The 13,635-nt window shown below is 40.7% G+C and overlaps 2 protein-coding genes and 1 non-coding gene across 3 annotated transcripts in view; 2 read left to right on the top strand and 1 right to left on the bottom strand.

Annotated features, from left to right (window-relative positions):
• Nucleotides 1–3,842, top strand: part of FRMD5 (FERM domain containing 5) — a 326,232-nt gene extending 322,390 nt beyond the window's left edge. The window contains exon 14 of the mRNA XM_018066545.1: nt 178–3,842. Coding sequence (XP_017922034.1) covers nt 178–755 — 578 coding nt within the window. The 3' untranslated portion in view covers nt 756–3,842. The remainder of the gene's footprint in view (nt 1–177) is intronic.
• Nucleotides 6,793–6,864, top strand: TRNAE-CUC. Its single transcript has one exon. It is a non-coding gene; the product is annotated as a tRNA-Glu (tRNA).
• Nucleotides 6,986–13,635, bottom strand: part of WDR76 (WD repeat domain 76) — a 49,401-nt gene continuing 42,751 nt past the window's right edge. Inside the window, exons 12-13 of the mRNA XM_013973146.2 lie at nt 13,403–13,456; nt 6,986–8,516 (exon numbers count right to left, since the gene is read on the bottom strand). Coding sequence (XP_013828600.1) covers nt 8,261–8,516; nt 13,403–13,456 — 310 coding nt within the window. The 3' untranslated portion in view covers nt 6,986–8,260. The remainder of the gene's footprint in view (nt 8,517–13,402; nt 13,457–13,635) is intronic.

Genomic DNA, 13,635 nt, shown 5'->3' with positions numbered 1-13,635 from the left:
GATTCCTGCTGCTTCTCTGGTCCTATTCTTGATGCGCAGGGTTGGCAGCGGCTGGTCACGTGGGGCTGCAGAGGGCCTTCCTAAGACTTCAGCGACCAAACAGAACAGGGCTGCCTCCACCAGACAAAGTGTGCGCCGGTACACAGAAGCCTGCTCACTTCCCCTTTGTCTTTCCAGGCCTGGAGTCCCTGCGGGACAGTGCCCACTCCACTCCGGTACGTGCCTCCTCCCACGGGGACACGTTCCTGCCTCACGTGAGAAGCAGCCGGGCAGACAGCAACGAGCGAGTCGCCGTGATTGCAGACGAGGCTTACAGCCCTGCGGACAGCGTGCTGCCCACCCCCGTGGCCGAGCACAGCCTGGAGCTGATGCTGCTCTCCCGGCAGATCAACGGGGCGACCTGCAGCATCGAGGAGGAGAAGGAGTCTGAGGCCAGCACCCCGACTGCCACTGAGCTGGAGGCCCTCGGGGGCGAGCTGAGGGCCCTGTGTCAGGGGCACAGCAGGCCGGAGGAGGAACAGGTGAATAAGTTTGTTTTAAGTGTCCTCCGTTTGCTCCTTGTGACCATGGGACTCCTCTTTGTTTTGCTCCTCCTCCTGATCATCCTTACTGAGTCTGACCTTGACATTGCCTTTTTCCGCGATATCCGCCAGACCCCCGAGTTTGAACAATTCCACTATCAATACTTTTGTCCCCTCAGGCGATGGTTTGCCTGCAAAATCCGCTCAGTGGTGAGCCTGCTCATTGACACCTGAGAAGGCATGAATCCTCCCAATAACTAGCCAGGTGGACCAAGGAGCCCGGCTACCCATTCCCAGCAATGGGGCCCATCGCGGAACCATCGGCACATGTTCCAAGTCCTCCTCTCATGACTCAGAAAGTCTACAGCCTAGGAGGGTCGTTTCCTAGAAGAAGAAAGGGGATAGGCACACGCCTTGTCTAAACTAACTGGGAAAACTCATTTCCTTCAGAGGTTCTCTCAAGAAAGGCTCAGCAACTCCGTTTCTCATCCTCCCAATTTGCAGGATAATTTTTGGTTCTGGATTTTGATTTTTCATAGATGTGTATTATTTTGAAGATATCAAAAATAATTTATTTTGTTATTACTGATTCTCACAGTAGTGTCACCCAGCAGACAAGACACTAGTTGAAGACTAGAGGGCTGTCGTCTTCTGTTTACTGCAGGAGCTTCCCTGCGGGGGGCCTGGCAGACACATCACTGCAGCCTCAGCGGGGCAGGTCAGGGGCCTGGACAATGGGGGCTGTCTAGGTTTTCTTCCCAGACAGAGCTTTTAAAAAAAAAAGTAAACATCCATGTAGAATGATTAAATGGAAAGTTGCTTCTTATGACGGTCTGAGTTGGATTTTCTTTTCATTTCTTTCAAATCTGAGCAGAGTGGGCATCTGAAACGACCACTGCTACAGCAGCAGCAGCAGCAGCAGGGGTAGGGTAAGTCTGTCCCCTTAGACTAGATCCTAGGGAGCATCACCATGAGTTCTGTATCATGAACTTAGACTCCTGTGACTTTTTTCTAAGGACCTCAAGACTTTTACAGTGCTCCAGAAGCAATAGGTAAATTCAGTGGTGCCAGGGGTAGACAGCACTGTCAGACGTTGGACTAAGTACAGTTAACAGAAACCAGAGCTAAGGTACCGGAGAGACTGTTGAGATCACACAGCAGTACTTATTTTGTACACCCCTCTCCCTCTAGAAAAGACTATTTCAATTTATATTTTAACAAACAAAATATTATTTTCTTATCAATTCACCTTTTGTTTTTACTTTATGGAGTAAGAAAAATAGAGCCTGATGAACTTAAAAGATGCAAGAAAGAAACTGATCCTGAGAATGAAAAGCTTCAGAAAATAGAATTCCAAGATCAACCAAAACAGCCTTGGAAGGGACCAGGAAAAGAATCTCTTTAAATAAGAGTTCTAACAGATGCCTCCAAAAGAAGGTGAACGTGGCAGAGACCAACACTTAGCTGTAGAAACACTGCCCCCTAGGGTCATCCTCTGCACCAGGAAGATGAAAGCTGTAGGAAAACGCTGGCTGTCCTGGCTGAGAGCCGTGGAAGCAGGCGGAAGCGTGAAGGGTGAGTGTGGGGTCCACGGCCCAAGCTCCGCAACACTTACAGCCGCTCACACACAAGAACTTGTTTTCATCTCAGGGAGAGATTTCCAAGTCATGTGGGGCTGGAGGACGTGGGTAGGATGGTCCGTGGACAGATTCCTGGGGCGCGCAGGGCAGAGAGAGTCGTGTGCAGGTCTGCCTTGCCCTAGTGTGTCCTCTGAGGTGGCAGAACCATATCCACGTACAGAATACAACAGCCATGGAATAGACAGTTCCTTTTTAAGGTGGGCATTGCGAAATTTTAAACGCCCTTTTATCTAGATCAAGGGTCGGCAAACTTCTTCTGTGAAGTGCCAAGTAGTAAATATTTTTAAATTTTAGGTTTTGAAGGCCGTACTCTGTGGCAACTACTCCACTCTGCTGTCTGAGTTCAAAAACAGCCACAGGTAATGTATTGGAACAGAGCCTTGCTCCTTTATGCAGTTTTTATTTATAAAAACAGATGGTGAGCTGAATTTGACCCACAGGCCAGAATTTGCCAACCTCAATCTAGACAACAGAACTGTTTCTTACCAGTGTGTGAGCAGGAGGGCCAGCTCTGCTGTGATTCCTGACAGGTAAAGATCCAGGATCATTTCCTAGTAGAGGCGCTGGGCTGGCTTGTTTAAAGGGTGCTCAAACAACCAACCAGCAAAGAGATACCTGATGCCACGATGAGCAAGATCAAGTACCGTAATGCTAATACGCAGCCAGAATCGAAGCCTAGAAGAGGAGGGGCTGTCTGATCATTTCCATACCAGCAACAATTTGGGCAGAATTACAAACATCTGTTTTCCAAGTGACAAGACAAAACCTGAGGGAGATCCTAGTCAAGATTAGGGATCACTCAGAACCAGACAGCCACTGCCACTTGTCATCTACACAGGAAAGGCTTTACTAGCAGAGGACTTCAGTGAAAAGCAGACTCAAAGAGGACAAGGCTGTCAGGAGACTCGGGGCTGTTTTACCCTGGATATCTACTGTCTTATGCAACATAGCAGATTACCTTTTAGTGTAGTGTTCCTACCTCAGTCTGTAGAATATGGTGTTTCTATGCAGTGAGAGCCTGAACTCTGACCTTTCATATTCACATTAACGAAAGATGCAGTATTCCATATCTTGGTATGTTACTTGTATCTAGAGTTCCAACAGTACAATAGTCCACACGACTTCCAACAGCGGGATCTGCTCTCTGAACAGAAACTTGTGGGTTATTTTTTTTCCAGAGCTTATCCTACCTACAAAATACAGATAGATAGAAGAGTCTCCTTCAATTTGCTTTTCACATAATGCTTGAATAACAAACCTCCTCTGTTGGTGACTAGTCTTTTTTGCTATCTCCCCCATCATTAAAAGTTGTTCACGTTTTTTAACCTAGTTTTACTGTGTTCCACTATGTCTATTTTCTCTCAAAATTAGTTTGATCTCATTGTAGAAAAAGCAATGGTTTCCATAGCTTCATCTATCAGAGGAAATAAAACTCTTACTGAAGAATAGTGTACTGCATCTTTAAGCAGTAGAAGGTAAACTACCTGCAAATGTGAATTTCTTAGTTTCATTAAAATATATATATATATATATAGTTGTTAACCTTTCGTGTGCCAAAAATTCTAAGTTACATTTTCCTTCAAAGCAATGTACTTTTTTCTACATATGCAGTATGTAGTTAGCATAAAATCGCTGGTGCCATGAAAATTATTTTTAAACTTAAATAAATATTTAAATATCATAGAAGAGAGTGGACTCTTTCTTTTTTTCTTTTTAACTGGCAGCCGGTCTCACTTTCTCCTCCTTAAAGTTAACAGCCCATAGATAAAAGGACACCAGTGGGGTTTACACAGCTGACTGCTGTCTGTGAATGAAATTATTTAAAAGAATCACTTTGCTTAGAGTCACCTATTATCTTTACTTCTCCCCTCCCCCCACACCCGATAAATACTATTAAGAACTTAGGGACAAATGTATACCCATGGCTGATTCATGTTGAGGTTTGATAGAAAGCAACAAAATTCTGTACCAGCGATTATCCTTCAATTAAAAAATAAATTTAAAAAAAAAAGAAGCTATAAGTGTGGAATGATTTTTAAATATGAATTGGACCTCGTTTTTCTGATGAGGAAAAAACAAATTATTTCCCCAAGGTTACACAGTCTTAGCACCCAGAGGAGAACCTAGATGGTCCAACTTCTGAACTGGTATTAAGCCTGGAGTAAGAAACAGTGTCAGACTTTATTTTGGGGGGCTCCAAAATCACTGCAGATGGTGACTGCAGCCATGAAATTAAAAGACGCTTACTCCTTGGAAGGAAAGTTGTGACCAACCTAGATAACATATTTAAAAGCAGAGACATTACTTTGCCAATAAAGGTCCGTCTAGTCAAGGCTATGATTTTTCCAGTAGTCATGTATGGATGTGAAAGTTGGACTGTGAAGAAAGCTGAGCGCCGAAGAATTAATGCTTTTGAACTGTGGTGTTGGAGAAGACTCTTGAGAGTCCCTTGGACTGCAAGGAGATCCAACCAGTCCATTCTAAAGGAGATCAGTCTTGAGTGTTCTTTGGAAGGAATGATGCTAAAGCTGAAACTCCAGTACTTTGGCCACCTCATGAGAAGAGCTGACTCATTGGAAAAGACTGATGCTGGGAGGGATTGGGGGCAGGGGGAGAAGGGGATGACAGAGGATGAGATGGCTGGATGGCATCAATGACTCGATGGACATGAGTTTGGGTGAACTCTGGGAGTTGGTGATGGATGGGGAGGCCTGGCGTGCTGCGATTCATGGGGTTGCAAAGAGTCAAGACTCGACTGAGCGACTCAACTGAACTGAAGAAAAAGAACAGAAAACACCTCCTATAGAGGGAACAGGATGACCTCACCACCACAGTGACAAACCTCGTGCTCACAAGTACTTTCAGCATCCATTCCTTTAACACTATCTCATCTCATTCTGTAACCACTCTATGACTACAGGCTTGGTAACGGTCTTCTAAATTCCATGAGCATAAAAGGTGAAACTAAGGTCCACTGTGCTACTTATTACCCAATCTTGTTTTCAATTCTACCTGTCCTCCAACCCTCCATTCTGCCACCAGATAATCTTCCGAAAGCAGTTACCTCCACATTTTAAGAGAGTCCTATTAGCTTTAAAATGATATCCAGTGTTCTGTCCCCAGTAAAGTTTTTTTTTTTTCCTAATCAACAAAAATCTTTGCTTAAAGTGAGCTGAAGAGGAAAAAGCATGAGAACCACTGGATGAGAGTGGTTTCCCATGACGCTACAGATTCACAGCTGCCGCCCTTCTTGGATAACTGACGAGGACTCAACTGTGTGCACATCCTTTCTATTTTTTCCTTCAAGTCTGATACAGAAGGCGCTTCTCTGCCCTCCTCCTCGTCCCCTGTACACTGGCTGAAAATACTTAAATCTTTGAACCACAGCCCTAAAGCTCTCTGCTTTCCTGGAGAAGTGCCTTTGCAAAGTCTTCTCTGTGGAAAGGTAACTCAAAAGCCAGAATACTAAAACAGGTCTTAAGCAAGTAAGATTCTATCAGTCCCTAATCATTTGCAGTTTCTCTTAGTCTGACCAAGTCTCCATCCACCCCAAACGAGATCATCTTCTTCCTCCTTAATGTCACATTAAAAAAAAAAAAAGGCATCTCAAAGAAAATAACACCAGTAGAATTCAGAGCTTACATGGTTATGAGATATTATAAAGGCCAACTAACACAAAAAGTTTATCCAGGAAGGAGAGAGTGCAAACATAACACACACATAATTACAGAAGCCACATGGCTTTAAGCAAGTCTCTGGGAAAAGTGCCTTTCACAACAGAGTACAGTTTAAGGATGTCGTAAGGGAGACAATTGTCCTTTATGTGCTTTCTAGATTTAAACAACTGTTTCACTGTAGAGCTTACCATGAAGAAACAAGCCCCCTACTCACTCTCCCTCCTATACTGCCTCAAGAAGAGAGAACTCTTGAATGGACATAAATAGCACAGCTTATGAAGCTACAATGGCAAGAGACCACAAAAGTGAGACACATCAAGAATGTTCTAACATAGCAGAAGCCAGGCAATTACCACGAAGTATTCAAGGCTTAAATGACAGTACTAATTTGATTAAGAGTAGTTTTACAACATGTTAAGAAAAATAACAGTTCCCACAGAACCGGCCACGACTAGAACCGATAAAATTAAGTGGTGTGGAAAAGGGAGCCTAAAGTCTTCCTTTAACTATTTCCAGAACAGTTTATAACATACCTCGACCTCACACAGGGCTTCCCAGGGGGCGCCAATGCGGGAGACATAAGAGGTGCGAGTTCTAGTTCGATCCCTGGGTCAGGAAGATCCGCTGGAGGAGAAAATGGCAACCCACTCCAGTATTCTTGCTGAGAGAATCCCATGGACAGAGGAGCCTGGCAGGCTACAGTCCACGGGATCACAAAGAGTCGGACAGAACTGAGCAGTTAAGCACGTGCACCTGTACAACTTCACATAGCCTTATTTTGTATTTCATAAATTCGTATTTCCACCTTGCTTATCAATTCCTGTATTCCAGCACCAAGAAAACAAGAGAAACCCTATTCCTTATAAATACCCACAACCTTTTAATAAGCTTCAATATTTGTTTAGTCTTTAATTACAGAGAAGGAAATTATTTAAGCAAAATGTTGGAGGAACTTCCCTGGTGGTCCAGTGGTTAAGACACTGTGCTCTCAATGCAGGGGTCCAGGTTCAATCCCTGGTCAGGGAACTGGATCCCACATACTGCAGCTAAAATCCTGCATACTGCAACAAAGACTGAGGATCCTGCATGCCACAACTAAGACATGGCCCAGCCAAATGAATAAATTTTAAAAAAGAAAAAAATGTTATTCAAGGAAATTATATATATCACTTTATTTCTGTGACATACCATTCTGGAAAAATCATATTTCCTCTTAGAAATCAGGCATATTGCTGAAACTATTTAGAACAGTCTTTCAGTAGTCATTTGGCAATGAACAACAGAAAAAGTTGAATCAATAATAACACACAGTAATCTCAGTTGCTGATTTAGTAGGGTCCAACAACAGACACATTCAAGTTGCCACAGCTTCTGAAAACAAGTATTTTTAATGAATAAACGCCAGAAATGGAATTCCATAACACTTTCCCAGGCTACTAAATCTCCTCTGGAGAGTTTAAAAGACAAGGACACATAAAGCTGGCTGGGACCTTCTAGGGTAGGAGCTCCTACTTCTTTAACCATGACCACAGTGATAAAGAAATACATTTTACATCATAAAATACATATGCATGTATACCTACAGCTATGTATGCATGGAACTAAGTTTCACAAAAGAATATTTGTTCTAATTTTGTTTGCTATTCTTTACTATTTGTCTCCTTTTCATTTTTTTAGACACTGGTCATGGTCACTTAAGTCACGTCAATAGCTGCAACCCAGTCTGGGAAACAGTGGTCTAAAAGTAATCTCACACTGGGTGGCAGGGATTAGTATATTCCAACCCTGTGCCTACAAGCCCTGGGACTCCCTGGCTGTGTCTCAGGAGCCATGGAGAGGAGTGAGGAGAAGGTCAACACAAGGACCCAGGCCTTGCCCAAGTGAACCACAGCCTCTCAGCAATTATCTTGGGATTTCATATAAGATTTAATTTAGAGGCAAGGGGGAAAAAGTGCTCAGTTAAAAAAATTAAAAGTTTCAAAATCACTCAGATGAGATAACCTTTCAGGATCCCTTCCAGTGTATTTAAGTCTAGAAATAAATATGTATTTCAAACTGTAAAGTAAACCACAAATCTATATATGACTATAGAATCAAGGCGACAAAAACAACCAAAACACTGATCACTCAAAGCTTTGTAATTTATAATGCTGGAATTTCTCCACATTCTGCCTGGTTAAAAGTGCTGAAAGCATCACAGTCTCCCCTCCAATGCCCTCCACATCCTACAGAAACAACTTCCAAGGCCTCTCTCTTCCTAAAAGTACATTCTGCTCATAATTCTTATTTACAAAGCAAATTTATATTCGCTAAATAGTACATATTACCAAGTAAACAGACTAAGCCACACGAATTACTAGGCTCCTTAGACAGATTAATTTGAACAAATTGGTGTTTCCAAACCCAAAAGTCCACAACTTTCTTAGTTCATAAAAACATGTACCCTCCCACTGGAATTACCTCCAGCCAAAATATACCGAGTTGGGTGCATAGCATTGATGGAACACACAGAGGCAAGGCATTCTCCACCCAGAAAAGAGTGCACCCACTTTCCTGTCTCATGGAAGATCTCCACTCGCCGTGGCTGGGCCATGCTGCCAACTATGACACAGTCTTCCTGCTTAGGGTCCCACACGGCCTGGAACCTGGTCAGCCATCGCCCGGTGATGGTGTTGTGCCTAATGAAACAATTTTTTGAAAGACAGTAAGTGTTAAATAACTCAAAATAGCATGGGCAGAGGGTAAAGATGGCACTGCTCCTAAATGCTGGTTTTCTCTGCCAAGTTTCAAGTTACTGAGTCATCAACGACCTAATCTTATCCTTCCTACAAGACTGAAACCCAGGAGAGAGATGATGTCTGCATTTTTGAATCTCCAGTGCTGAGTACAGTGGTTTGTGCTCAGTGCATGGTCACTGAACATACTGAAATGGCAACATTTTTGTTTGGCTTCCTAACTCAATACACTCCCCTCCTTTTTTTTAGCACATGCAAACACAAGACCTAGAATAAAGACATACACAATCTAAGTTACTGCTGTTTAACAGAATCTATTTCCCATATTTGTATTCCCCTAATAACCAAACCCTGAAATCATTTTATATAACCTATACAACCATAGGTAAAAAGTACTTTGGGGGCTCAAAGAAAAAAAATCACAAGGGAAATTAGAAGATATCTGTACACAAATAAAAATACAACTACCAAAATCTATGGGATGCTATGAAAGCAATACTAAGAGGGAAATTTTTAACAATAAACATCAAAAAAGAAGAAAGATATCAAAATCAACAATCTAACTACATCTCAAGGAACTAGAAAAAGAAGAATAATCAAAACCAAAAGTTAGCAGAAGGAAATAAAGATTAGAGATAAAAGAATTAGAGAATACAAAAACAATAGGAAAAATTAACTAAGAGCTGGTTTTTTTAAGAGAACAAAACCGGCAAGCTAGATTAAGAAAACAGAAAGTGCAGATAACTAAAATAAGAAATGAAACTGGGACAACTTATGTTACAGAAATAAAAAGGATTATAATACTATGAACAACCATACACCAATAAACTGGACAATCCAGAAGAAATGAATACATTCCCAAACACATAAAATTTACCAAGACTGAATCAAAAAGAAATAGAAAATCTAACCAGAACTGTAACTAGTAAGGGGATTAAAACAATAACCAAAAACTTCCCATCAAAGAAAGCCCCGGACCAGATGGCTTCACTAAAGATTTCTACGTAACATTTAAGTAAGAATTAACACCAAATGCTCCTCAAACTCTTCCAAACAGCTGAAGAGGAATTCATTCTATGAGGCAAACACCTCTAATACCAAAGCCAGACAAAGACCCTATTGGGAGAAAAAAAGCAAAAAGCCCTACAGACGAATATTCCTGATGAATATTGGTATAAAATTCTCAACAAAATACCAGCAAAAAAATTCAAACAGCACATTAAAAGGGTTATACACCATGACCAAGTTGAATTTATACCTGGAATGCAAGGAAGGTTCAAAACACAAAACCCAACTAATTGACATACCACCTAAACAGAATGAAGGACAAAAATCATAAGATCCTCTCAACTGGTACTGAAAAACCATCTGACAAAATTCAATACCCTTTCATGACAAACACTCAACAAACCAGGAACAGACAGAAACGATCTCAACATAATAAACTAGGGGTCATATATTAAAGGCCCACAGCTAACATTATACTCAATGATGAAAGACTAAAAGCTTTTCCTGTAAGATCTGGTAAAAGGCAAGGATGCCTTTCTTGCCATCTATTCAACATATTTAACACTGGAAATTTGGTAGAATTAGAAAACTGGGTAGGATTAAAGACTACACACACACAGTTATAAATGAAATCTCAGCAAATTTGCAGGATATAATCAACACACAAAAATCAGCTGCATTTCTACACACTAACAATGACCAATCCAGAAAGGAAAATAAGAAAACAACCCCAGGACTTCCCTGGTGGTCCAGTGGTTAGAAGCCACCTGCCAATGCGGGGGACATGGGCTCGATTCCTGGTCTGGGAAGATGACACATGCCACGGGGCAACAGAGAATGTGCACCACAGCTGCTGGGCTTGTGCTCTAGAACCCATGCTCCTCAACTAGAGAGGCTGCCACAATAAGAAGCCCACGCACCCCAATGAAGGGTAGCTCCGCTTACCACAGCTGGAGAAAGCCTGACACACAGCAACAGAAACCCAGCAGAGTCAAAAACAAATAAATATATTTCTTTAAATCCCATTTGTAATAACATCAACAAGAATAAAATATTTTGGAATAAATTTAACCAAAGATATGAAAGATTTGTACACTGAAAACTACAAAGCATTACTGAAACTAACAAAAGACACAAATAAGACACAAACAAATAAAGACACAAATAAATTGCCTGTGGATTAGAAAACTCAATATTGTTAAAATGTCTGTACTACCCAAAGTGATCTATAGAATTCAACCAATGCAATCAATCCCAAGGGCACGTTTTACAGAAATAGAAAAAAAACATCCTAAAATTAATACGAAAGCTCAAGGGATTTTACAAACAGCCAAAATAATCTTTAAAAAGAAGAACAAAGTTGGGGGCCTCATATATCCTGATTTCAAAATATACTACACAAAGCAACAGAAACCATGACAGCGCGGTACTGGTATAGAGACAGACGCTATGGACCAGCGGGACAGAACAGAGCCCATAAGGAAACGCCCACGCTCCCGGTCAAATGACACTCAACAAGGGTGCCAAGGCCACAAAACGGGGAAAGGAGAGTCCCTTCAAAAAATGCTTCTGGCAAAACCGGATATCCGCATGCAAAAGAATAATATTGGACAGTAACCCTGATGGCTCAGTGGTGAAGAATCTGCCTGCGATGTAGGAGATGGGGGTTTTTCATCCCTGGGTCGGAAAGATCCCCTGGAGGAGCAAATGGCAACCCACTCCAATATTCTTGCCTGAAAATCCCATGGACAGAGAAGCCTGACGGGCTACAGTCCACAGGGTCGCAAGAGTCATAGGTGATGTAGTGACTAAACCACCATAACCTCATACTATATACTAAAATCAACTCAAAGTTGATTAAAGACCTATACCTAAGACTTGGAACTCTTAATAAAACACAGAAGAAAACACAGGGGAAAGTTTCAGTACACTGGATTTAGCAATGATTTTCTGGATATGACACCAAAAGTACAGGCAACAAAAGCAAAAATAGACAAATCTACATCATACTTATAAACTGTGCAAAGGAAACAATCAACAGACTGAGAAGGCAACCCACAAAATGGTAGAAAACATTTGAAAATCATATATTTGATAATGCAGAATATGTAAGGAATTTCTATAACTCAATAACAAACATGATGCAATTCAAAACAAAAGACCTAAACAGACAATTCTCTAAAGAAGATAGACAAATGGTCAATAAGCATATGAAAAGATGTTTAGCATCACTGATCATTAGAGAAATGCAAATCAGAATCACAATGATATATTACCTCACAATCATCAGGATAAGTATTGATACATATATAAAAAGAGAAATTAGAACTCTGGTGCACTCCTGGAATGTAAAACGGTTTGGCAGCTATGGAAAAACAGTATAGAGGTTCCTCAAAAATTTGAAAATAAAATTATCAGATGATCCATTAAAATCTCCTTTCTGGGTATTATCCAAAAGAATTCAAAACAGGATCTTGAAGAGATACCTTTACACCCATTTGTTCACTGTAGGCTTTTTCACAATAGTCAAGAGGTAGAAACAACCCAAATGTCGATCAAGAGGTGAACGGATAAAGAAAATATGGCACATACATGCAATGGAATTATTATGCAGCCTTTAAAAAGGGAGAAGATCCTGTTACATGCTAGAACATGGATGAACATCAAGGACATTATGCTAAGTGAAATAAACCCATCACAAAAAAACAAATGCTCTATGATTTCACTCATATGAAATACGTAAAGTAGTAAAAATCATAGAAACGCAAACTAGACAGATGGCTGCCACAATCTGGAAAAGAGAGAGGAATTAATGTCTCATGGGCCAGGTTCAGTTTTGCAAGATAGAAAATTCTAGAACTGTTGCACAACGTGATCACACCTAACACTACTGAACTGTATAAATAGTTAAGGTGGCTGACTTACTGTTATGTGTTTACAATCACAACTAAAAATAAGGTAAAAAACAATTTAAATATATGTGGGGCTCTTCACTGCTCTCCAAAGCAAAGAACAAAAGCACTGCCCTTGTATTCTCTACATTGCAACACCACCAACAGCCCTTTCTTATTAAAGAAGGATGAACAATGGAGAACCACATTTCTCACTGCCATTCAATGACCTTATCTCTACTGACCCCAGAATCATCACCCTAGATAATTTTTTAAAAATACACACTAGAAGTCAACAAACTAACTACAGTTAATAAAGTTTGAAAAAGGAAATGAAGAGGGGAAATTCTGTGAAAAAGAAAATAAGCATATTAAATATAGCCTCTATAGACTATAAAACTCATGAAGCAACAGTTAACATATATTGCATGCCCTGTCCCCAACTTAATAAACGCTGATAAAAAAGTATGTGTAGGAAGTAGACACTGAGTAAAGTTTGATGTAAAATACATATATTAAAGGTAGCAGATGCAAAAAGAGGATAACCAAACAAAGAAATAGGAGATGGGGAAGCTAAGCCCAGAAGAAACAGGCGCAAATAAAGAGTGCTTCAGCTAGCCTCTCAAGCAAGTCAGCCTCAATATGATAGCATGACTAATTTAGTTTTTGAAAAGTCATTCACCTTAACCAAAATATAACCACTCAGAAGCAGGGAATAGCTACAGACTAAAAGAAACAGAACCTCTTTGTAGACACCGGCAACCTGGAAACAAGAACTCTTCTGGATGGGACAGGAACAAGTAACCAGGAACACTGTAATATAAAATCAGACCTATACATCTCTTTGATAATCAGATGTCTAACGTATGCAGTCCAACAAAGAGCTCATTGTAATCCAGGGTCCACATTATTTGGCATATGGGCACTGACCTGATGGTGGTAAGAAGAGGAATCTTCGAGGATATACAGCTGCTGTCAAAGATTCTGCAAAATAAACAGCAAGAATAAAGAAGCACACTCTTTTTATTGTTTGAGATTTTTCTGAAATATCATCAGGGTATTTAACAAGTTTTTCACTGGTTCATGATAATGAAATGGTTGTTGTTTTAAAATATATAGGATCAGGTTCTAACAAACCTCAGCTAGCTAATATATTTATAAAA

Source organism: Capra hircus, chromosome 21, assembly GCF_001704415.2.
Source record: "Capra hircus breed San Clemente chromosome 21, ASM170441v1, whole genome shotgun sequence".
Classification (NCBI taxonomy): Eukaryota; Metazoa; Chordata; class Mammalia; order Artiodactyla; family Bovidae; genus Capra; species Capra hircus.
Note: the sequence above shows the minus strand (reverse complement) of the source record. Positions and strands in the feature narration are given on the sequence as shown.